Source organism: Mobula birostris, chromosome 9 (genome assembly GCF_030028105.1).
Source record: "Mobula birostris isolate sMobBir1 chromosome 9, sMobBir1.hap1, whole genome shotgun sequence".
In the NCBI taxonomy this organism is placed as follows: Eukaryota; Metazoa; Chordata; class Chondrichthyes; order Myliobatiformes; family Myliobatidae; genus Mobula; species Mobula birostris.
The window spans coordinates 112,947,312-112,971,909 of NC_092378.1; the positions used below are offsets into that span (position 1 = coordinate 112,947,312).

General features: G+C 42.2%; 1 protein-coding gene across 3 annotated transcripts in view; it reads right to left on the minus strand.

Annotated features, from left to right (window-relative positions):
* The window catches only part of LOC140202973 (kinesin-like protein KIF19), a 170,880-nt gene that overhangs the window by 94,380 nt on the left and 51,902 nt on the right, over positions 1–24,598 (minus strand). For all 3 annotated transcript variants that reach the window (XM_072268623.1, XM_072268622.1, XM_072268624.1), the window contains exons 6-10: positions 21,543–21,668; positions 12,751–12,945; positions 11,397–11,549; positions 10,038–10,160; positions 8,235–8,391 (exon numbers count right to left, since the gene is read on the minus strand). In XM_072268623.1, the coding sequence (XP_072124724.1) occupies positions 8,235–8,391; positions 10,038–10,160; positions 11,397–11,549; positions 12,751–12,945; positions 21,543–21,668 (754 nt within the window). The remainder of the gene's footprint in view (positions 1–8,234; positions 8,392–10,037; positions 10,161–11,396; positions 11,550–12,750; positions 12,946–21,542; positions 21,669–24,598) is intronic.

Below are 24,598 nucleotides of genomic sequence, written 5' to 3' on the forward strand. Positions count from 1 at the left end.
TTTTATATTCTAGTCCTCTTAAAATGAATGATAGCTTCACATTTGCCTTCCTCACCACAGACTCAACCTGCAAATTAACCTTTAGGGAACCCTGCACAAGGACTCCCAAGTCCCTTTGTACCTTAGTTTATTATATTTTCTCTCTATTTAGAAAATAGTAAACCCTTTCATTTCTTCTATCAAAGTGCATGACCATACACCTCACAACACTGTATTTCATCTGCCATTTCTTTACCCATTCTCCTAATCCTTCTGTAGCCTCTCTACTTCCTTCTCCTCCAAATACCTTCATATTGGCTGCTCACTGCTGCAAAGCCATCAATTCCATCATCCAAATCATTGACATATAATGTAAAAATAATTGGTCCCAACACAGACCCCTGTGGAACACCATGAGTCACTGGCAACCAGCCAGAAAAGTCTTCCTTTAATCCCACTCTTTGCCTTCAGCCAATCAGCCACTGTTTTATCCATGCTAGAGTCTTTCCTGTAATACCATGGGCTGATAGCTTGATAAGCAGCCTCATGTGTGGTACCTTGTCAAAGGCCTTCTGAAAATCCAAGTACACAACATCAACCGATTCCCCTTTGTCTGTTCTTCTTGTTATTTCTTCAAAGAATTTCAACAGATCTGTCAGACAAGATTTTCCCTTGAAGAAAATATGCTGACTAAGGCCATTTTTATCATGTGCCTCCAAGTACCCTGAGACCTCATCCTTAATTATCGATTCCAACATCTTCCCTACCACTGAGGTCAGACTAACTGGCCTATAGTTTCCTTTCTTCTGCCTCTCTCCCTTCTTGAAGAGTAGAGTGACATCTGCAATTTTCCAGTCCTCCAGAACCATTCCAGAACTTAGTGATTCTTGAAAGACCATTACTAATACCTCCACGATCTCTTCAGCCACCTCTTTCAGACTCTAGGATGTATACCATAGGTCCAGGTAACTTATCTACCTTCAGACCTTTCAGTTCCCCAAGAACTTCCACCATACTGCTGGTGTTTTCCACAGTAAAGACTGATGCAAACTACTTATTCAGTTCATCTGCCATTTTGTTGTCCCCATTACTACCTCTGCAGTATCGTTTTCCTACGGTCCAACATCCACTCTCCCATCTCTTTTACACTTTATGTATCTGAAGAAACTTTTGGTATCCTCTTTAATATTATTGATTGGCTTACTTTTGTATTCCATCTTTACCTCCTTAATGACTTTTTTAGTTGCCTTCTGTTTGTTTTTTAATAACCTTCCCAATCTTCTAACTTCCCACTATTTTTTGCTCTATTATATACCCTCTCCTTTGCTTGTATGTTGGCTTTGAGTTATCTTGTTGGCCACAGTTATGTCATTTTTCTTTTTGAATACTTCTTCCTCTTTAGGATGCATATGTCCCGTGCCTTCTGAATTGTTTCCAGAAGTTCCAGCCATTGCTGCTCTGCCATCATCCCTGCCCATGTTCTTTTCCTATCAATTCTGGCCAACAGCAAGTAATAGACCGAGCTAAATGGTCCAACAGCCAATGGATCAGATTTAAGCTCTGTGTTCCTGCCACATTCAGCCGTGAATGGCGGTGGACAATCAAACTACTCACTGGAGGAGGAGGCTCCAAAAATATTCCCATCCTCAATGATAGAGGAGCCCAGCACACCTGTGCAAAAGATGAGGCCGAATCATTTGCAACAATCTTCAGTCAGAACTACCAAGTAGATGACCCAGCTCAGCCTCCTCCAGAAGTCCCCAACATCCTAGATGTCAGTATTTAACCAATATGATTCGCTCCACTTGATATCGAGAAACGGCCGAAAGAACTGGATACCATGAAGACCATGGGCTGAGGCAAAATCCCGGCGATAACCCTGTAGACTTGTGCTCCAGAACTTGCCGCACCGTTACCCAAGCTGTTCCAGTACAGCTACAACACCGGCATCTGGAATGTCCAGGTATGTCCTGTACACAAGAAACAGGACGTCCAGCCCAGCCATTTACCTCCCTGTCAGCCTGCTCTCAGTCATCAGCAAAGTAAAGGAAGGGGTCATCAACAGTGTGATCGTGCAGCACCTACTCGGCAATAACCTGCTCACGGATGCCCACTTTGGGTTCCGTCAAGGCCACTCAGCTCCTGACCTCATCACATCCTTGGTTCAAACATGGCCCAAAGAGCTAAATGCCAGAGGTGAGGTGAGAGTGTTAGCCCTTGATAGCAAGGCAGAATTTGACCGAGTATGGCATCAAGGTGCCCTAGTTAAAATGGAGTCAATGGGAATTAGGGGAAAAACCCTTCACTGGTTGGAATCATACCTGGCACAAAGGAAGATGGTTGTGGTGGTTGGAGGTCAATCATCTCATCCTCAGGACGTCACTGCAGGAGTTCCTCAGGGAAGTGTCCTAGGACCAACCATCTTCAGTTGCTTCATCAATGACCCTCCTTCCGTCATGAGGTCAGAAGTGGGGATGTTCACAGATGACTGCACAATGTTCTGCACCATTCGTGACTCCTCAGATAGTGAAGCAGTTCACGCCCAAATGCAGCAGGACCTGGACAATATCCAGGCTTGGGCTGACAAGTGGCAAGTAACATTCAAGCCAGGCAAGTGCCAGGCAATGAGCATATCCAACAAGAGAGGCTCTAACCATTATCCCTTGACATTCAGTGGCATCACCATCACTGAATCTCCTACTATCAACATCCTGGGAGTTACCATTGACAGGAAAGTGAATTGCTTTCGCCATATAAACACCATGGCTACCAGAGCAGGACAAAGGCTAGGAATCCTGCTGTGTGTGATTCACCTCCTGACTCCCCAAAGCTTATCCACCATCTACAAGGCTCGGGTCAGGAGTGTAATGGAATACTCGCCACTCGCCTGGATGAATGCAGCTCCATCAATACTAAAGAAGCTTGACACCATCCAGTACAAGGCAGCCACTTGATTGGTACCCCTTCCACAAGCATTCAATCCCTCCACCATCGGTGAACAGTTTCAGTGGTGTGTACTATCTACAAGATGCACTGCAACAACACAACAAAGTTCCTAAGGCAGAACCTTCCAGACCCACAACCACTACCATCTAGAAATCGAGAACAGCAGATACCAGGGAACATCAACACTTGGAAATCCCCCTCCAAGTCACTCACCATCCTGACTTGGAAACATATATTTTATACTTTATAGTCGCCAAATTGATACTAGAACGTACAATAGAGAACGTACTTCGTGTTCCCTGGAATACAAATCCATAGTAAATATTAAAAATTTAAATTATAAATCATAAACAGAAAACAGAAAAGGGAAAGTAAGGTAGTGCAAAAAAAAACCGAGAGGCAGGTCGGGATATTCGGAGGGAACAGCCCAGATCCGGGTCAGGATCCGTTCAGCAGTCTTATCACAGTTGGAAAGAAGCTGTTCCTAAATCTGGCCGTATGAGTCTTCAAGCTCCTGAACCTACTCCCGGAGGGAAGAGGGACGAAAAGTGTGTTGGCTGGGTGGGTCGTGTCCTTGAAACATATCGGCGTTACTTCATTGTCACTGGGTCAAAATCATGGAATTCCCTCAGTAACAGCACTGTGGGTGTAACTACACCTCAGGGACTGCAGCGGTTCAAGAAGGCAGCTCATCACCACCTTCTCAAAGGCAACTAGGGATGGGCAATAAATAAAAAATGCTGATGAAAGGTCTCGGCCCGAAACGTCAGCTGTACCTCTTCCTATAGATGCTGCCTGGCCTGCTGTGTTCACCGGCATTTTTTATGAGTGTTGCTTGAAATTCCAGCATCTGCAGATTTCCTCATGTATGGGCAATAAATGCTGGCTTAGCTGGTGATGCCCACAAAAAAACTCTTCCCTCATGCCTCTGTAATTCCCATTACTTCCACTGTAATACTGATACATCTGACTTTAGCTTCTCCTTCTCAATTTTCAGGGTGAATTCAATCATATTATGATCATTTTCCCTTAAGGGTTCTTTTATGATAAACTCGCTAATCAACTCTGGTACAGTGCACAGCACCCAATCCAGAATAGCTGATCCTATAGTGGGCTCAACCACGAGCTGCTCTAAAAAGCCATCTTATTGGCACTCTAGAAATCCCCTCTCCTGTAATCTAGCACCAACCTGATTTTCCCAATCTACCTGTGTATTGAAGTCCCCATGACTGGTAACATTGCCCTTTTGGTATGCATTTTGTATCTCCCATTGTAATTTGTAGGCCACATCCTTACAACTGTTTGGAAGGTGTATACAACTCCCATTAGGGTCTTTTTACCTTTGCAGTTCCTTAGCTCTATCCACAATGATTCAATTCCTTCAGACCCTATGTCACCTCTTTCCAATGATTTGATTTCATTTTTTTTTAACCAACAGATCAACACCACCACTTCTGCCTTCCTACCTATCATTTCAAGACAATGTGTATCCTTGGACATTAAGCTCCCAGCTCTAACCTTTCACCCATGATTCAGTGATGCCTACAACATCATACCTGCCAATCTGCAACTGTGCTGCAAGTTCATCTACCTTATTCTGTATACTGCACACATTCAGATACACACCTGCAGTCCTGTATTCACCTTTTCTGATTTTGTCACACCATGTTCAACCTTTTAATTCCTAACTTTGTCTGAGGTCTTACCAACATCTGTCTCCACAACCTCTCCACTAACTGATCTGGCACTTTGGTTCCCATATCCCCCTGCAACTCTAGTTTAAACCCCACGGTGCAGTATATCCCCCTGCAACTCTAGTTTAAACCCCACGGTGCAGTATTAACAAACCTTCCTGCTAGGATATTACTCCTCCTTCCAGTTTAGGTGCAAACTGTTCCTTCTGTACAGGTCCCACCTTCCCTCGAAGACAGCCCAATGAACCAAAAATCTTATGCCCTCCCTCTTACACCAACTCCTTAGCCACGTATTAAACTGTATAATCTTCCTACTTCTGGCCTCACTGGCGTGTAGCATGGGTAGCAATCCTGAGAACACAACCCTACCCTTTAACTTTGCACCAAACTCCCTGAACTCCTGTGCAGAACCTCGTCACTTGTCCTACCCATGTCATTGGTACCTACATGGTCCACAACTTCTGGCTGTTCACCCTCCCACTTAAGAATGCTGAGGACTTTAATATGGTATCAAAGGATTTAAACTCAAGGTCTGGGAGAGAACGCATTGGATGGGCATCATAAAAGAGCAGGTCTGAATGTCCTTTTCAAATGGAAAGAAACAGAAGTAAATATACCCTGTGATTGTTATTAAAAATAAACTTTACATAAACTTATTAACACAATCTGCATGTTAACATTTTTAAGTTATGTGTTGCCACTGAACAATGGCAAACACCTAGCTTGGAAAATTAAGCAGGATGAATTTGTCAAAACCTAATTTGTACAATGCTTATCTGAACAGCCTAGAAAGCTCAGCCTATCACTGGTGTAGAATGGGAATTGATTGACTCTTTACTGAAAGTGCCTGTACTGCTCTCACCTCAGATGTCAAGCATCATTAGGGGGTAGTGACTGTGATTGACCAATGTGATTTGGTCTGATATTTGAACTAAAGATGCCACACAACTGTAGCGCACTGCGAATAACTAATCAGTCAACCTGACTCATAATAGAATTTGGCCCATTGTACCTGTGCTGGATAATTGAAAGAACAATCCAAATGGGCCAAACTCTCCAGATCTCTCTCCCTCACTGTATCACTGCATGCTAGTCACTGGATGATTCAATTCAAGTAACCAATAAGGCAAAGCTACTTGAAGGCCTGGTTATATCACATTTGGATTAATTTGAAATCCACAAAATAGAAAGAATATCTTGGACAGCGTTACCAAAAAATTACTAGCACTCCAACAGTTACATTAAAAGAAGAAATTACAAAATTTATTGAGGAATCCCGTGGAATACAAAGGACTATTTGTTCAAGTTCCATGATTTTTCAAAGGAATTGACAGTTTTGAGGGAGAGAAACATTTGTCTGCTAGTAAGGGAATCTAGGGCAAGTAGAAGCAGCTTCAAAATCAGAACCAGGTCATGTTGGGAAAAGTGAAGCCTGTGGAGTGCTCTCACAAAAACAAGCAGTGAACGTTGGCTCAATGTGAACATTAAATCTGAGATTGATGGTGCTTTGTTATCCAATGGAATTCTGGGAGATGAAACCCTCCACCACTCGCCAACACAAGAAACAAGATACAGTGGGCAATTAAACTATCAGCCAACATGTGGGAGGAAACCAGAGCAGCCTGGGAAAAGCCATGGAGTTACAGAGAGAACGTGCAAACGCCGCACGGACAGCACTGGAGGTCTGGGTCAAACCAGAGTCAACCGGAGCTGTGTGAGGCAGCAGCTCAAATGGATATGCCACCTCAGGAATGGCAGAAAAAGCACAAAGGGACCTGTTCTCATGGTCACATGGCCATATGCCCGACAGAACTGGTGCCTTAATACTCCCACCTGGACAAACAGAGAAGCATAGCAGTCCTCTGTACAGGATTATTAGTTACAGAATTTTAGCCAGTTAGACTACTGTTATACTCACTGTGTGTTTGAAGGTCACACAGACTTAACAATGGGTAGATGATGTAAGACCAGCCAAGCAGAAATCACAGTAACACATATTCCTCCCTAACTCATTTGGAGAGACTGTAGATGTAATTAATTTTTTGTGCCCCTCAGCCAATCAGCTGTCCACAAACAATGCTGCACGTTACAAAGTTTTTCAAACATATCGGCAGCGAGACATGAACAGCATTTAAATTGTGTCGTATGCTGATATATGCTTCATGAAAATACAGAATAAAATAGTTATAGCAGATGCCAAAAATATTTTATTAATAAAATAGACAAAAATTCGCCTGTGAATTTATAAGATCCAGCTTGACTTGGAAGGAACTGCTCACAAGTCAGTGATCTACATAAATATTGAAGTATTTCTCGAAAAGAAATGTGAGACAATCAATCATAAATGTGGTGGGTATGTACTTTATTATTAAATTATTAAACAAGGAAAATGCGACATGCAGCAGATGGGTGAGTATCAATTGTCCGCATTTGTATGGCACTGTTCATGGGCAAGTCAAAGGATACGGTATTTTATAAAGGTGGAACTTTATATTGGGTAATTATGCTGCTGTTCAGTGTCCCTTAACAAGATTGAATTGCTGTAAATGGGGTCAAGTAGGAGATATTGTTTCACTGCCAAATGGCAGGTGGTTAGAAATTCCTGGCATCACACCAAGGCCAGAAAAAACGTGGATTTTTTTCCTTGTCTTGTATCAGATTATTTTACACCTGGCACAAAACGGAACATTCAAGAAGTTTCAGAGGTTTGGACTGTGGAGGAGCTGCTTGGGCCCTGATGGTAAATTTTAAACTCACTAAACGGTCCAATAATATGCTGCTCAGGACAGGGGTTGGGGTTGGGTAATGAAAGAAGGACATCTGAGGGTTGGAGAATGGTGATCAGGGCCTTGGATCTGGAATGGGATTGTTGAAGAGTTCAGAGCCCTTCCAGAGCTGGTCCAGGTTGGCAGGAGGCACAATCAAGAAGGTTTGAGAATAGTGGTCAAGGAGAGTCTGGACGGATAGGAGTCCATGGTCGGGGGTAGTCTGGAAGGACCAGGGTTCATGCCAAGGTGAGTGCTTGAAATGATTCAGGTCTGTGGTTTTTGCCAATGATTGCCAAAATGGCTGGGGTGTGGTGTTGTGATTCAGTGATCTGGGCCTCTATAGGGGTACCAAACAGCTGAGAGAATCAGTCACCCTTGGGGGAGTTGGGAAAATTGAGGATCTAGGCCTTGATGAATGATAGAGGGCAAGAAGATCAATGGGTGTAGCTATAGGCTCTCAAAACAATGTTGCTTTACTAAAACATGGTTGCCTCAGGTGTACAAAGTATCCACCAAGGGTCAGTCGCAGAATAACATTCCTAATTTTCCCCACCTACAGAACGTGTCAGATCAGATTGCCACTCGCCCTGAAGATGCCCATCCAATTTCCTGAGGGGGCATGTAAAATCCCTGGAAGAGTCATTATCACGTTTCACTTTAGAACAAACCAGTAAAAATGGGCATTCACCATTTTCAAATCACAAAATGTGTACAAAATTGAAGCAACCATTAACTACGACTATCATAAATAACCTTTTTGGCTATTGTGTTTCCTGTGGGTCAATGATTAGACACTTGTTATTCCCACTCACACAGATCCTGAGGATATCTGAACTCCCTCACCTACCTTGAATATCCCTGATATTGGCCCTCTCTGATTTTCTCTGTTCTGGTCCCTGCTGCTCAATCTTCAGTTTGAGTCGCTCAATCTCTTTCTTGAGATCAGCTATGATGTTGGTGTACTGAGTGATGTGGTATGAGATATTCAGCAGATTTTGTTTCACCTGAAGTGTAATAATTCTGTAATTAGAAACATGAAAAATGAAGGAAACGCAACCAGGAACAAGCTGAGACATCAGGGGCTGATTGACATCTGCAAGGGAACTTGCATTAAATGGCACCCGGAATACAATATGCCAGAACAATGTGTACCAGCTCAAAAAAAACATGACAGTGATGCTACCTGATAAGTTATTCTGCTTATTAGTAATGAACAATTGCTATGTTACCTAACCATTCTTCTATAGATAGTTACCATGGGTATGAACTTCCAACAGTTTCTATTTTATCAAATTTCTTTTGCCTCTACTAAAATACAAGGTCTATGCAGTCGAAAATAAAATCAAAACTCACTCCAAAGGCTCGAGAACAAAACATAGACTGACTTTACTGCAGTAGTGATGAAGCACTACTTTGTCCGAGACAGCATATTTCAGGTAAAATATCAAATGGCACGTTGCTTCAGTTGATCATAGCTTTTTGATGCAAAACAGAGCAGTTCTCTCTGACATACTCACCAATTTTTAATCCTCAGCTATCAGCAGCATGTGTAACTTTGACAGTATCATGACCTACTGTGTGATCTGCTTCCTGACACTCAGGAGCAGAGGGCACAGCCTCAGAATAGTGGGATATCCCTTTAGAACAGAGATGAAGAATAATTTCTTTAGCCAAAGAGTGGTGAATCTGTGAAATTCAATAATGCACGGACAGTTGTGAAGGCCATGCCATTGAGTGGAGGTTGATAGGTTCTCAATTATTCCAGGAGTCAAAGGTTACAGGGAGATGGCAGGAGAATGAGGTTGAGGGGGATAATAAATCAACCATGTTGGAAAGGTGGAGCAGACTCAATGGGCAGAATGGCCTAATTCTGCTCTTATGCCTTATGGTCTTTTAGTCCAACTATACCTATGTGACCAATTAACTTACCAATCTGTATGTTTTTTGGAAGGTGTGAGGAAACTGGAGCATCTGGAGGAAACCCAGGGAGTACACAAAAACTCCTTACTGACAGTGGTATAGTTGAACACAGGTCGCTGGCACTGAGATAGTGTTATGCCAACCACTACACTGCTGTGCCGCCACATCCTTCATTGTCGCTCTTCAGAGGTGTGAAGAGAAACAATCATAGAAGAGCACGTTTTGAGCACGGAAGTTCAGATCTGTGAGGTTGTAGTAGAGCTCTGTAGCACTTTGTTAGGTATCCTTCACTTCTCACTCTCTAGTGGCCTGTGAGTATGAGTGATAGGTCCACTCGAACCAAACAGCTTCCTGACACTCAACTGTATACTCACAAAATAATGCCCCATTCATTGAAAGCCCTTTTCTTCATGCCCGGCTGGGGGACTTCTCAATGGATAGCTTATCTTTGGTTTTCATTAACTTTCATTCTTTGCAATAATCCAGTAGTACAGCAACACATTCTTTGTCCACTACACATTCCCATTTCTTATCAAGAGACCCCGTTTACTGGAAAATTAGGTGTGTGGCATCCCACTCTACATCACAAGCACACTCACACTCTCCACCCTCTTGTAAAGGCCGGGTGGAACAATAGCTGTGAGAACATTATTCTCGGCACGTGTTCACCATTACACCGCTAATCCAGAGCTAAAAAGGTAGGATTTAGGTTATCTGCCTTCCCTCCTACCCTGGTTTTAATATTCTTGGCACGGTCTGCGTATATCAAGGTATTCCTGGACTCCTCAAATGAGCTACTGGCAGGGCTGATGTGAGCAATCATCACAGTTCTGCTATTTCCACCCAATGAATCCTGGAATAAAACAAAGCAAATTATTCTTCATTTCAATGCAACCCATTGATCATGAACACAAGGATTACATAAAAACTCAGAGTTGAGATGATAAGTTACAGTACTTGGTTTTGATAAACAGCAGGGCAGTTTGAACAACTGGAAAGAGCTAACAGCTGATCCACCCTTCTTCTAAATTTACGTGTTATCATTGGATAATCTCGACCACAATGAAAATGATTTTCACACTTGACCCCATTTTCTATCGGTGAATTTATTTCATTCAGATAAAACGAAAGGGAGTTACAAGGAGCCTGCAGAAGGACCAGGACAGATTGGACAAAGAATGGGAATATGGGACACATCATAGGAACATACAGAGTTCTGCACTTTGGTGGGAAAAATAAAAGTGCAGACTAGTTTCTAAATGGGGAGAAAATTCAGTGTTAGGGGACCTGGGGGTCCTAGTTCAGGTTTCCCTGAAGATTAACTTGCAGGCTGAATCAGTAGTGAAAAATATAAATGCAATGTTAGCATTCGCGAGGACTAGAATACAAAACTAAGGATGAACTGCTGAGGTTTTATATTGGCCAGACTACATTTGGAATATTGTTCGGAATTTGGGACCCCATATCTAAAGGAGGATGTGCTGGCCCGGAGGAGGTTCACAAGAATGATGTCTCTGGGCCTGTACTCAGTAGGATCCAGAGGATGAGTTGGGTGGGCCTCGTTGAAACCTACAAGATACTGAAAGGCCTGGATAGATGAAAAAAATGTATTCATTAGTGGGACAGTCCAGGATCACAGATCATAGCCTCAGAATAAAAGGATGTCTCTTTAAAACTAAGATGGGGAGGAATTCATTCAACCAGAGGGTGGTAAATCTGTGGAATATTTTTGCCACAGAGGGCTGTGGAAGCCAAGTCATTGAGTGTATTTAAGACAGATTGATAGGATATTGGTTTGTAAAGGGGTTAAGAGCTACAGGGAGAATGAGATTTTTAAAATCAGCCTTGATTGAATGGTGGAATGGATTTGATAGGCCAAATTGCCTAAACCTACATCTATATGTTAAGTTTTTCTCGTCTAAATTAAATGGGAAGGAGGTAACACAATACTATAGATAAGACTGACAAACATTTATGTGAGTACGGATCAGGTTAAATTGCCTGAATCAGGGTCATTTCATCTAGAGAAAAGTCAGCACCAGGTTTTTAAATACTGCTTGTGAATCTAGAGTAAAAAGTTTCTTGGTACCTTTAATAGCCGGGTCAGTTTGCTGTCTCTGAAGTTGACATACTGGGAACGATTCGCTCCTTTCTCACTCAGTGCATTGATACAGTTTCCCAGGGCAAGTAGGGACCGATTAATGTGGGCTCCCTCTTTCATCCTTTTGCCAGTATTCTGAGTCTGTTGGAAGAAAAATTGGTGAGATGTTTCTTCATTTCTCCACTGTCATTACCTACATGCAAGGCTGCTGTATGGCGTTCCATCACTACCAGATGAAGAGGAGAGTTCACCCTCACATTTACCCATTTCTCTCAAATTTCTATCCCCCTTCCTCCCTAAAACTGCTTCCATTTTGAGCATCTCTCTCAGAGTCAATTCCACAAATCCAATTCAATCAGTTTTAGCAACGCTAGTTTGGTCACTTTTCATTTGAGTCAATTGAGTCCCCATCAGCATTCTTATCAAAACGTCTGATCCTCCTTTCCATCTTCACATATTCTGTTGATTCACTTCATCTTGACTTGATTGGTTTGACTGTTGGCCAGGTGTCCATAAAATTTGTTATCTCTGTGGAATTTACTTTACTCTACAAAGTATGTGGTCTCCTTGCAACACACACAAATTGCTGGAGGAACTCTGCAGGCCAGGCTACATCTATGGAAAAGAATAAACAGTCGACATTTCAGGCCGAGACCCTTCATCAGGACTCATGTTTATGTAGTCCCTTTGTTCTTTTTTTAAATCATTATATATTTTCCTTCTCAGACAATATTTCTATGCATTTCAGGAATTCCAAAAAAGGTCTATTCTGGGAAATAAGGCTGGAATCCTCCTGTTTGGCAAACAAGGTTAACAACATTTTAGGGCAGTGGCTTGCCGTGCCTCATTAGTGATAATCATTTACATGATAATGTCAGCCATTTGATATGAGACTCAACCCTGAATATGCTTGTTTCCCTGAGGTCATCAGTATCCTAATGCTGAAAGCATGGTGGCTTTCCTACCTCTTGGTGTCCACCAATATCTATTCAAACCATCCATGAGAAGCAGAGATCAAAGATTAGAATGAAAAGGAGACAATTATCTTCCTCCCAAAAGAAATGCAATACGTACTGAGATCTGGGTGTCAATCAAATTGCTTTTAATTCCATCTCCCCACACCAATATAACAACACATTCCACCAAACCTCTTCCCCCAAAGCAGACTGATCAAAGGGTCAAATAGACAAAGACAAACACAAGAGAATACATACTGTGTTTGTTTTTAGCATCTTGAAATGGCTGAAATTTTCCAAATGATTTACACAATCACAATTCAACTTTGAAATACATCAAAAACAAAGTGAGGTAACCAAGGAAGTTTAGGCTGATTCATGATTACCTGAGATGCTCTCTCAGATCCAGCAAGGTCAATCATAAATAGACGGCCAATCCGTACTTCCTCTGAAATGTCTTTTATTCGACTCCTCTGTTTGACAGTAACCTGCAGCACTGCATGGGAACGGGATGAGGTTTTGTTGGCTGCTGTTGGTTCCTGCGTTCGTTGCCTGTTCCCTTTTGTCAACAACCGCATGATCTGAGAATTATGTAAATAAAAAGTCACTTGTAACTTGATCTAAATTTATTGAAAGGCTTGGAAGTACATTTTTGCTGTCACTGCCCATGCAATAAACCAGCAGCAAGAAATGAACCAGCTAACGCAGAAGATACGGGTTGATTTCAACAGTGTGCAATGCATTTTGATAATTTATCACCAAGGGCAGGAAAGGTGAACTTTAATCTGTGCAGTTTAAAGGAAAAAAGCGCTTGACTAGCCAGGTTAATGATTGAGAATCTCAAAGGATCAGAGCTAAAACAAACAGAACGAATAAGAGATGAAGCCAATAGGTGGTGTTGGCTCAGTTCAATGGGATCCTGCAGACATTCATCACTTCACTTAAATGCTTTCTCTTCTCTTTAGTAGAGATAGTCTAGAGCAGGTACAAAATGCTGAATGCCTACTCCTACTCTCATTTCTTAGACCATAAAACCATGAGACATAGAAGCAGATTTAGGCCATTCAGCCCATTGAATAAATAACTATCATGGCTGATTTATTATCCATTTCAACCCTACTGTCCTCCCTTCTCCCCATAACCTTTGACACCTTTATTAATAAAGAACCTATCAAACTCCACCTTGAATATATCCAATGACTTGGCCTGCACAGCCCTCAGTGGCAATAAATTCCACAGATTTCACAACAGTTAAAGAACTGTTTCATCATCTTTGTTCTAAATGGACATTCTTCAGTTCACAGGCTGTGTCCTCTGGTCCTAGACTCACTCACCTTAGATAAGGGGTCCAAAACTGCTCACAATACTCCAAGCGCAGTCTGACCAATGCCTTATAAAGCTTCAGCATTACATCCTTGCTTTTGTACTCTAGTCCTCTGGAAACGAATGCTAACATTGCATTTGCTTTCCTTACCACTGACCCAACCTGCATGTTAACCTTTAGCGAATCCTGCACAAGAATTCCCAATTCCTATTGTACCTCTGAGTTTTGAATATTCTCCCCAGTTAGAAAATAATCCACACCTTTATTCTTCTTGACAAAATGCATGACCATGCACTTCCTGACGTTACATTCCATCTGCCACTTCTTTGCCCATCCCTCCAATCTGTCTAAGTCCTTATGCATACACCCTGCTTCCTCAACACTACCTACCCCTCCACCTATCTTCGTATTGTCCACAAACTTTGCCACAAAGTGATCAATTCCTTCATCCAAATCATTGACAAGATTTGAAAAGAACCAGTCCCAACACAAATCCCTGTGGCACATCACTCGTTACCAACAGCCAACCAGAAAAAGCCCTCTTTATTCCAACTCTTTGCCTCCTGCCGGTCAGCCAATCTTCCATCCATGTTAGCACCTATCCTGTAATACCAGGAGCGTTTATCTTGTTAAACAGCCTCATTTGTGGCACCTTGACAATGACCTTCTGATAATCCAAATAAACAACATCCACTGACTCTCCTTTGTATATCCTGCCTGTTATTTCTTCAAAGAATTCCAACAGATTTGTCAGCAGCTTTCCCCTCTAGAAAACGGTGCTGAATTTGGCCTATTTTATCATGTGCCTCCAAGTACCATTGACCTCATCCTTGATAATAAACTACTACATCTTTTCAACTACTGAAGTCAGGCTAACTGGCCTATAATTTCCTTTCTTCTGTCTCCCTTCAATTTTAAAGAATAAAGTGACATGTGCAATTTTCCAGTCCTCAGCAGCCATTCCACAATCCATTGATTCTTGAAAGATCATCACTCTTCAGCTACCTCTTTCAGAAAATCCTACAAAAGGTAGTGGATTTAGCCCAGTACATCGTGGGTAAAGCCCTCCCAACCATTAAGCACACCTTAATTCTTGTTGAAAAGCAGCATCCATCATCAAAGATCCTCACCACCCAGGCCATGTTCTTTTCTCACTGCTGCCATCAGATAGAAGGTGAAGAGCCTCAGGTTCAAGAACAGTCACTACCCCTCAACCATCAAGCTCTTGAATAAAAATGGATAACTACGCTCATTCGATTTCTGGTGTTCCACAACCAATGATCTCACTTTAAAGACGCTTTATCTTGTAATTTCATTATATTTATTGCTATTTATTCATATTTACGTTTGCACAGTTAGTTGTTTATTGATCCTGGTTACAGTTACTGTTCTATAGATTTGCTGAGTCTGCCCACGGGAGAAAGAATCTCAGGGTTATATGGGGTAGCATGTATGTACCCTGATAATAAATTTTACTTTGAACTTTTGAACTTTTAACCCTGGGGTGTAGACCATCTGATCCAGGTGACTTATAATTCAGAGTTTCCAGCTTCCCAAGCACCTTCTCCTTAGTAATTGCAATGACGCTTACTTTTGCCCCCTGACACTCCCACATTTCTAGCATTCTGCTCGTGTTTTCCATAATGAAGACGATGCAAAATACTTTAAGTTCATCTGCTAATCCTTTGTCCGTAATTACTACCTCTCCAGTGTCATTTTCCAGCGGTCTGATATCCATCCTTGTCCTTTGTTTACTCTTTATATATCTGAAAAAAACTTTTTGTATCTTCTTCTATATTATTGTTTACCTTGCCCTCATATTTTATCTTTTCTCTTTTTATGTTTTTTTTTAGTTGCTTTCTGTTGGTTTTTAAAAGCTTTCCGATCCTCTAATCTTCCACGAATTTTTGCTGTATTATTTTCCCTCTCTTTTATCGTTATGCTGGTTTTGACTTCCCTTATCAGCAATGGTTACCTCATCCTCCCTTCAGGGTACTTCATCTTTGGGATGCAGCTTTCTTGGGCTCTCCGAAGTACCCACAGAAAGAGCAGCAATTGCTGTTCTGCCATCATCCCTGATAGTGACCTGTCCTTTCAGCTCTGGACAGCTCCTTTCTGATGCAGCTGCAGTTCCCTTTACTCCACTTTAATTCTATACATCTGATTTTAGATTCTTCTCCACAAACTGCAGAGTGAATTCTATCATATTATGATCATTGTCTCCTAAGGGTTCCTTCACCTTAAGCTCCCTAATCTGAGTCATTACATAACACACAATCCAGAATCGCTGTTCCCCTGGTGGGGTCAACCACATGCTGCTCTACAAAGCCATCTTATAGGCATTCTACAAGTTCCCTGTCTTGGGATTCAGCACCTACCTGATCTTCCCAATCTACCTACATATTGAAATCACCCACGATTATCACAACATTGTCCTTTTTACATGCCTTTTGTACCTCCCATTGTAATTTGTAGTCCATATCCTGGCTACTGTTCACAGGCCTATACATAACTCCCATCAGAGTCATTTTACCTTTGCAGTTTCTTAATTCTGCCCACAAGGATTCTACATCTTCCAATCCCATGTCACCTCTTTTGAAAGAATTTGCCTGATCCTTTTGATACAAAGTATATCCATGGATGTTAAACTCCCAACTAAGATCTTCTTAAAGCCATGACTCAGAGATGCCCACAACGTCATACCTGCCAATCTCTAACTGCGCTACAAGATTATCTACCTATTCCATATAGTGCAGTGCGTGCATTCAAATATAACACCTTCAGCCTTGTATTCATCATCCATTTCTGTTTTAGCCCCCTGTTACACTTTAACTCATCCCACTGACTGCAAGTTTGCTCAATCATCTGCCTGTCCTTCTTCACCACCTCACTACACACTGCATCCAGTGATCATATGTTTATTTGTTCGCATCGTGTTTCAATATGAGCTCACACCATTTGTTCCAGCGGGTGTTGAACAGCAACTCTGCACTTCCAACCTTCTTCTCATTTGACAGGGTCAGAGACTGAGTGCAGTAATCCTACAGGCAAAAGCGAGTCTGCACTTATAAAGCTCTTTCCACAACTTCAGAATATTACAATCAATAAAGTGCTTTTCAAAGTTCATCTTTGTCTTAATACGGTCAAATGGAGCAGTGAATTTGCACAGAAGAGAGTGAGGGACACAGCCAGATCAGTTGCCACACTAATATTGGCCAGGACAGTTTAACGTGTGCAAAATGGACAAAGGCAGGTCAAATGTAATTTAACTCAGACGAGTGTGAAGTGTTTAATTTAGTTAAACCAGGACATTCACATACACTGCAAATGGCAGGGTCCAGGGTGACTTATGAAACATAGACCTAGGGATACAAGTACATCGTTTCACAAAGGTGGTATCACAGACAGACAGGGTCGTGAAGAAGGCATATGGCATTCTCAACCTCTGTATATTGAGTACAGGAGTTGGGATGCCATCTTATAGCTGTACAAAACTTTTGGAGTATATTGGGCAGCTGAGGTCACCGCAGATTCCGGAATAGTGCACAAACCCCTGAACACGACCACATCATTTGCCTCTCGTACCATTTATTTATTTTTGAAACTTCTGGTAATTTTTTTTGTCTTAACACTATACTGCTGCAGCAAAACAACCACTTTCACAAAACATATCAGCGATAACAAAGCCTGATTCTGATTCTGACTACACCATTGAATGCATTGTAAGGACATGATAAAGTTAGAGGGGGTGCAGAAAAGGTGGCCTGGATTGAAGAGCTTGAGCTAAAGGAGAGGTTGCCTAGGATGGATCCACTCCTGAGAAAAGGAGCCTGAGAAATAGCACAGTAGAGTTATGTCAAATTACGAGGCATAGATAGGGTAGATAGCCAGTATGTTTCCTATGAGGGCATTGATATAAAGTGAGCGAGAGGAGGCTTAAAGGGGATCTGAAAGGTTGGTGGCATTTGGAATGAGTAGCCAGAGGTGGCAGTGGAGGCAGGACCAGTAACATGATATAAGAAGCTAAAGTTCGGACAGCTGAATGAACAGTGCACGGTGGATTAATATAGGTTGGTGTGAGGGCTAGCAGTGATGCAATGGGCCGAAGGTCCTGTATCTATGTTGCACAGCTCTATGAATCTAATGCCTCTTGCTTCATTGGGATACTTCCTATGTCCCTCTGACTGGAGCATTGGTTCATTGTCTCCTCTGAAAGACACTGGTTGCCTGTTTCCTCTCCCAGCTCAGGGCTCTCATTATCGCATTCTTGCCAGCACAGGAAAGAATGAGCTAACTCAACATAGGCAGAGAACAGAGTTCTGACCCTTGCTCTGCTGAATAGTTCAATCAAAAATGATAACATTCAAATAATCTGTTCAAACTCCACAGCACTTTACCTCAGTGCGGCTCCATATACTCCACGCTAATGAGCCACTTGTTGACTAGAAAACGCAGCTAAGCATGCCCTAAAGACTATTGTTTAGTAATGTACTGCCCGATGCTCAGATTCACCAACTTACAGTAATTCAAGGAGTTTATGCAGCACTAAGTAATAATCACAGGGTGACTACATGGATGTGCTACTGTCACACTGAACTCAACGTAGATTCGGTGACTTTTGAAATGAAGACTTTCCACAATGTGAGTATAAAGGATGGTAACAAGAACTCCATGAAGGGCAGCAATCACTCCAGTGCCCAACAAGAGCAGGGAGAGCTGCCTCAATGGCTATCATCCAATAGCACTCACATGTAACAGAAAGATGTGCTTCAAGAAGTTACTTCATAGCTAGAAGTAACTCCTACCTGAGCAAAGGCCTGGGCCTACTGCAATTCACCACTGCAACAGGTCTATTCCAGACACAATTTCACTGGCTCTCCGCTCTGCTTTGGAGCACCAAGACAACTGCAAGACATACTGTACATCAGACAATGTTTATCAGTTACACCTCCGCGTTCAACACTGTTGAGGTCACTGCAGATTCCGGAATAGTCCACGAACCCCTGAACACTACCACATCATTTGCCTCTTGTACCATTTATTTATTTCTGAAAATTCTGGTAATTTTTTTTGTCTCAGTACTAATAGCTAAACTTCAAAACCTGGGCCTCTGTACCTCTCTCTACAAATGGATTCTCAGCTTCTTTATTGAGTGATCACAGTCAGCGAGGATAGATAATAACTTCTCACTGTCAACTCAGGTGCATCTCATGGATGAGTGCATAGCCCACTGCTCTACTGTCTCAAAACTCACGAAAGCATAACTCAAATGCCATCTATAAACTTGACTGATAATACCTCAGCTGGTGTCAGAAACTCAGATGATGATGAGGAGGCGTACTGGACTGAGACAGATAGACTGGTCGAGTAGCATCACAGCAGCAACCTCACACTCAGCATCATGAAGAAAGCATGCCAGTGGCTCTACCTTGTTATGAGGTGAGGACATTTGGTATGTCACGTCCAAATTTTATAGGTTATACAGTGGAGAGCATGCTGACTAGTTGAATCACAGCCTGGTGTGTAGCCCCCAATGCACAGGATTGCAAGAATTGTAGACTCAGCCAGACCCACCTGGGGCACTCTCCATCGAGAACATCTTCAACAGGCAATCCCTCAGGAAGGCAGTATCCATCACTAAAGACCCTCACCATCTGGGACATGCCTTCTTCTTGCTGCTATCAGAGAAGGGCTACGAGCCTGAAGACCCATACTCAGCAATTGAGGAACAGCTTATCTCTCTTTGCCACCAGACTTCTGAATGGTCCATGAACCCACAAACACTACCTTGCCATTCCCCATTTGCAGTATTTATTTATTTACCTGTTGTAATTTATAGTGAATTTTATGCCTACTGCAGCAAAACAACAAATTTCATGTCATAGGTCACTGATAATAAATCTTATTCTGATTCATTGAAGGAACTTTAAATTCTCATTAAAGTCAGCATTGCAAAATATTGGTAGATCACTTTCTTCTCTAATGCAAATATCTAATCAGCCGATCATGTGGCAGCAATTCAATGCACAAAAGCATGTAGACATGGTTAAGAGGTTTAATTGTTGTTCAGACCAGATATGAGAATGGGGAAGAAATGTGATTAAAGTTACTTTGACCATGGAATGACAGTTGGCGCCAGACAGGGTGGTTTGAGTATCTCAAAAACTGCTAATCTGGGAATTTCATACACAACAGCCCTCATGGACAGCTGGGGGCTACAGAGAATGGCACAAGAACAAAAAACATCCAGTGAATGGCAGTTTTGTGGGAGAAAACACCTTGCTAATGAGAGAGGTTAGAGGAGAAAGGCCAGGTTGGTTGGTGCCGACAGAAAGGCAATGGTAACTCAAATAACTGTGCATTACAACAGTGGTATACAGAAGAATTTCTCTGAACATACTACATGTTGAACCTTGAAATGGATGGGCTACAGCAGCAGAAGACTATGAGCGTACACTCAGTATATTTGTACAGAATTTACCTAATAAAGTGGCCCTTGGGTGTATATCCAGCACAGTCATTATCCATCCTTTCATTGGGTAATGTTGCTGCTGGTAGCCAGCCTTTGATTTATCATGATGGTTAAAATAGCACTGGCACTCCACTGTGAAATGAAGGCACCATGAAAGCCAGGGTAGTGGGGATTACACCATTTGTCTCAGTGTGTTTGTTCATATCACAGCAGTGCATCGCAAAATTGACACATGGCACCTAAATAACCTGTTGTGGAGAAGTGGGCTAGTGATTGCACCATGGAAAAGCCTACAGTCCTTGACAGAATAAAATGCCTTAGAACAAAGTGTGAGAGAAGAGATTTCCATTCAGTCAAGGGCAAATGATGATAGATGGCAAATATCTTCAGCTGAAATATAAACCTTACATGTACTATTTGCTACAGTAATCTTAACAACCACTGACAATGTAATGCCTGCTGCACTGATTTTTCAGCTGGTGGCACCTTTCAACAAGGATGTCCTTACTGATGCGCAGGTACTCCATCATGTTTCCTCGCCGAGGTTTCAGTCAGAGAGTAGCTCCTTGAACGTGCTGGGCAGGCATGTCTTCTGCCAAGTACCTTTCATTCAGTCCTTCCAGCAATATCCTCTCCTACCCTCTACCTACACCAAGGGGATGTTTTATGCAGAAATCTTGAACTAGGACAAGGTCCTTTATCACTTGGCACAACACACCCTGTATACTTAGGCAAATAGAAACAACCGCTGAAAAGAGCAGATAGATGCAATTGTACCAACAAGTACACCATAAGTAATTGTGGTCTTTCCACTTAAATAGCACTGGCCAGGGAACTTCCTGCTGCTTAATACATATTCAGCAAGGTGATAAGAAAAGCTCCAAAAAGGCAGGCTGGCATTATGTCAAAGTTGCACTGTAATTAGCATTATTTACCTGCTCTCTGTATAGTTCTGGCAGATACAAGCTCTGTACTCTTTAACTCCTGCATCGATATGACCTCTAGCATAAAGTACAGCAGAAATGTCAAAGCAAGCCTCTAATCATCAGCTGTATCACCAAAGCCAACAATGGTAGGTGCTAGGGATATACCTTCAATGCTTTGAATGTCAGCGATGACAACCAATAACACAGGCATGGATTAGATGAATGACTGATGTGTTCAGTATTTACAACTGTGAAATCACGTAGGAGCTGCCGAACTTTGAATCAATAAAATGCTTTACAGGAAAGCCAATTCCAACTTTAGCTGCATAAGGTTCCTTTCCATTCTCACCTCTCTAACATAAAGGTTTGTCGAAATTGGTGAAAGTCTACTGAGGCTGGCACTTTGCCTGCCCTGTTCATCTTTGTGCCTGCGGCAACTAATCCTTTGGGCCATACCTCCATTGCGTTGCTGGTTGAGAATTCTGTGATTCCAGCGATCTGGATCTCACCCCTGGAGTCTTCCCTCAAATCTAGATACCCTGAGGAAGGGTTCAACAGGTCACGGATCATTTCATTATAAATCTGAAATGAAAAAGAAAACTGGAAAACTGTGTAATTCATCAACGCTGTTACTAGTTAAACATTCTTAATCACCTAGTATTGCCCAGCTTTGACTTCAACACAGTAGGCAGCATTCCAAAGTAAGGGAAAGGATTAAACTTTAAAATTAATTCCAAAGCTACTCGGGTCCCTTTGGACTGAACTGTAAAATCTGGCGTGTATTAGGATTGCTCCATAATGGGTGCAGTATTAGATGATAGAGGAAATGTTAACATTGGTATACGCAAGCTAGGGGAAGTTTGGTGAGCCACATCCTGACAGATATCTAGTAATGCACATCAGCATTAGAAAGAGATAAACCCCTTGCTTCTCCTCCGACTTGAGCAAAATAACTCTCCAAAACTCATAGAAAAGAAACTTAGAAAATCTACAGCACAACACAGGCCCTTCGGCCCACAAAGCTGTGCCGAACATGTCTTTACCTTAGGACTACTTAGGTTTACCCATAGCCCTCTATTTTTCTAAGCTCCATGTAGCCACCCAGGGGTCTCTTAAAAGACCCTATCGTTTCCGCCTCCACCGCCGTGGCCAGCAGACCATTCCACGCACTCACCACTCTCTGCGTAAAAAAACTTACCTCTGACATCTCCTCCGTACCTACCTCCAAGCACCTTAAAACTGTGCCTTCTCGTGCTAGCCATTTCAGCCCTGGGAAAAAGCCTCTGACTATCCACAAAATCAATGTCTCTCATTATCTTATACACCTCTATCAGGCCACCTCTCATCCTCCGTCGCTCCAAGGAGAAAAGGCCGAGTTCACTCAACCTATTCTCATAAGGCATGCTCCCCAATCCAGGCAATGTCCTTGTAAATCTCCTCTGCACCCTTTCTATGGTTACCAAGTCCTTCCTGTAGTGAGACGATCAGAGTTGAGTACAGTACTCCAAGTTGGGTCTGACCAGGGTCCTATATAGCTGCAACATTACCTCTCAGCTCTTAAAGTCAATCCCACGATTAATGAAGGCCAATGCACCGTATGCCTTCTTAACCACAGAGTCAACCTGCATAGCAGCTTTGAGTGTCTTATGGACTTGAACCCCAAGATCCCTCTGATCCTCCACACTGCCAAGATTCTTGCCATTAATGCTATATTCTGCCATCATATTTGACCTACCAAAATGAACCACCTCACACATATCTGGGTTGAACTCCATCTGCCACTTCTCAGCACAGATTTGCATCCTATCAATGTCCCGCTATAAACTCTGACTGCCCTCCACATTATCCACAACACCCCCAACCTTTGTGTCATCAGCAGATATACTAACCCATCCATCCACTTCCTCATCCAGGTCATTTTTAAAAATCACAAAGAGTAGGGGTCCCAGAACAGATCCCTGAGGCAAACCACTGGTCACCGGCCTCCATGCAGAATATGACCCGTCTACAACCACACTTTGCCTTCTGTGAGCAAGCCAGTTCTGGATCCACAAAGCAACATACCCTTGGATCCCATGCCTCCTTACTTTCTCAATAAGCCTTGCAAGGAGTACCTTATCAAATGCCTTGCTAAAATCCATATATACTACATCAACGACTCTACCTTCATCAATATGTTTGATCACATCCTCAATCAATTCAACAGGCTCATAAGGCACGACCTGCTTTTGACAAAGCCATACTGACTATTCCTAATCATATTATGCCTCTCCAAATTTCATAAATCCTACCTCTCAGGATCTTCTCCATCAACCTACCAACCACTGAAATAAGGCTCACTGGCCTATAATTTTTTGAGCTATCCCTACTTCCTTTCTTGAATAAGAGAATAACATCTGCAACCCTCCAATCCTCCAGAACCTCTCCTGTCCTCATTGATGATGCAAGGATCATCGCCAGAGGCTCAGCAATCTCTTCCCTCACTTCCCACCGTAGCCTGGGGTACATCCCATCCGGTCCCAGTGATTTATCCAACTTGATGCTTTCCAAAAGCTCCAGCACATCCTCTTCTTTAATATCTACATGCTCAAGCTTTTCAGTCTGCTGCAAGTCATCCCTACAATCGCCAAGATCCTTTTCCGTAGTGAATACTGAAGCAAAGTATTCATTAAGTACCTCTGCCATCTCCTCTGGTTCCAGACACACTTCTCCACTGTCACACTTGATTGGTCCTATTCTGTCATGTCTTATCCTCTTGCTCTTCGCATACTTGATTAGAACTCGTGGTCTAATCAAATCTAAACATAATTTTGAAAACCTACTTAAAATATACCTGCTAATTTTGAAATCAAGATGTTTGTAATGAATTCAGATAGCTCAAAGAATAAAATGAACTGGAAACATAGAACCAAAATAAGCTGATCACTAAATCCAATCCATGACGAGAACCTACAAGTTCAGAATGTGTTAACTTCTGTTTCCTGGCCATATTTTGTTTCCCTTGGCAATTTTACTAACAGTTTTGATGAGCGGAACATATGAGTAGCGGATTCTTCGGGCTCAGTTGTTGATTGGGTTGCAGACTCTGCTCAAAGTTGCTTTAGATTTATAACATTGCAGCTCAAGCTCACTTGCATGTCACCAAAACTGAACTATTCCATAAAGCAATGGTACCAACCTGTATTCTGCAATCTGTTATACATTTAAAACATACTGAGCAATAAACTGACATTTCAGTGCAAGGATAAAGGTGATGACTTGTTGGGGCCTTGTTCCTCAAGAGTTTATCTTGAGCCTATTCTGTGCAAGAAGTATATATAAAAAAATCCTTTATCATCATGAACAGAAAGGTAGAGAATTCTGCGGAATGCTGATCAACATTTGTCCTTCAAATAACATCAAATGTATCTGCTCAATTATATACTTTGTGAGCACTTTATTAAGTACACCTGCTCATTAAAGCAAATATCTAATAGCCAATCATACGGCAGTAACTCAATACATAAAAGCAT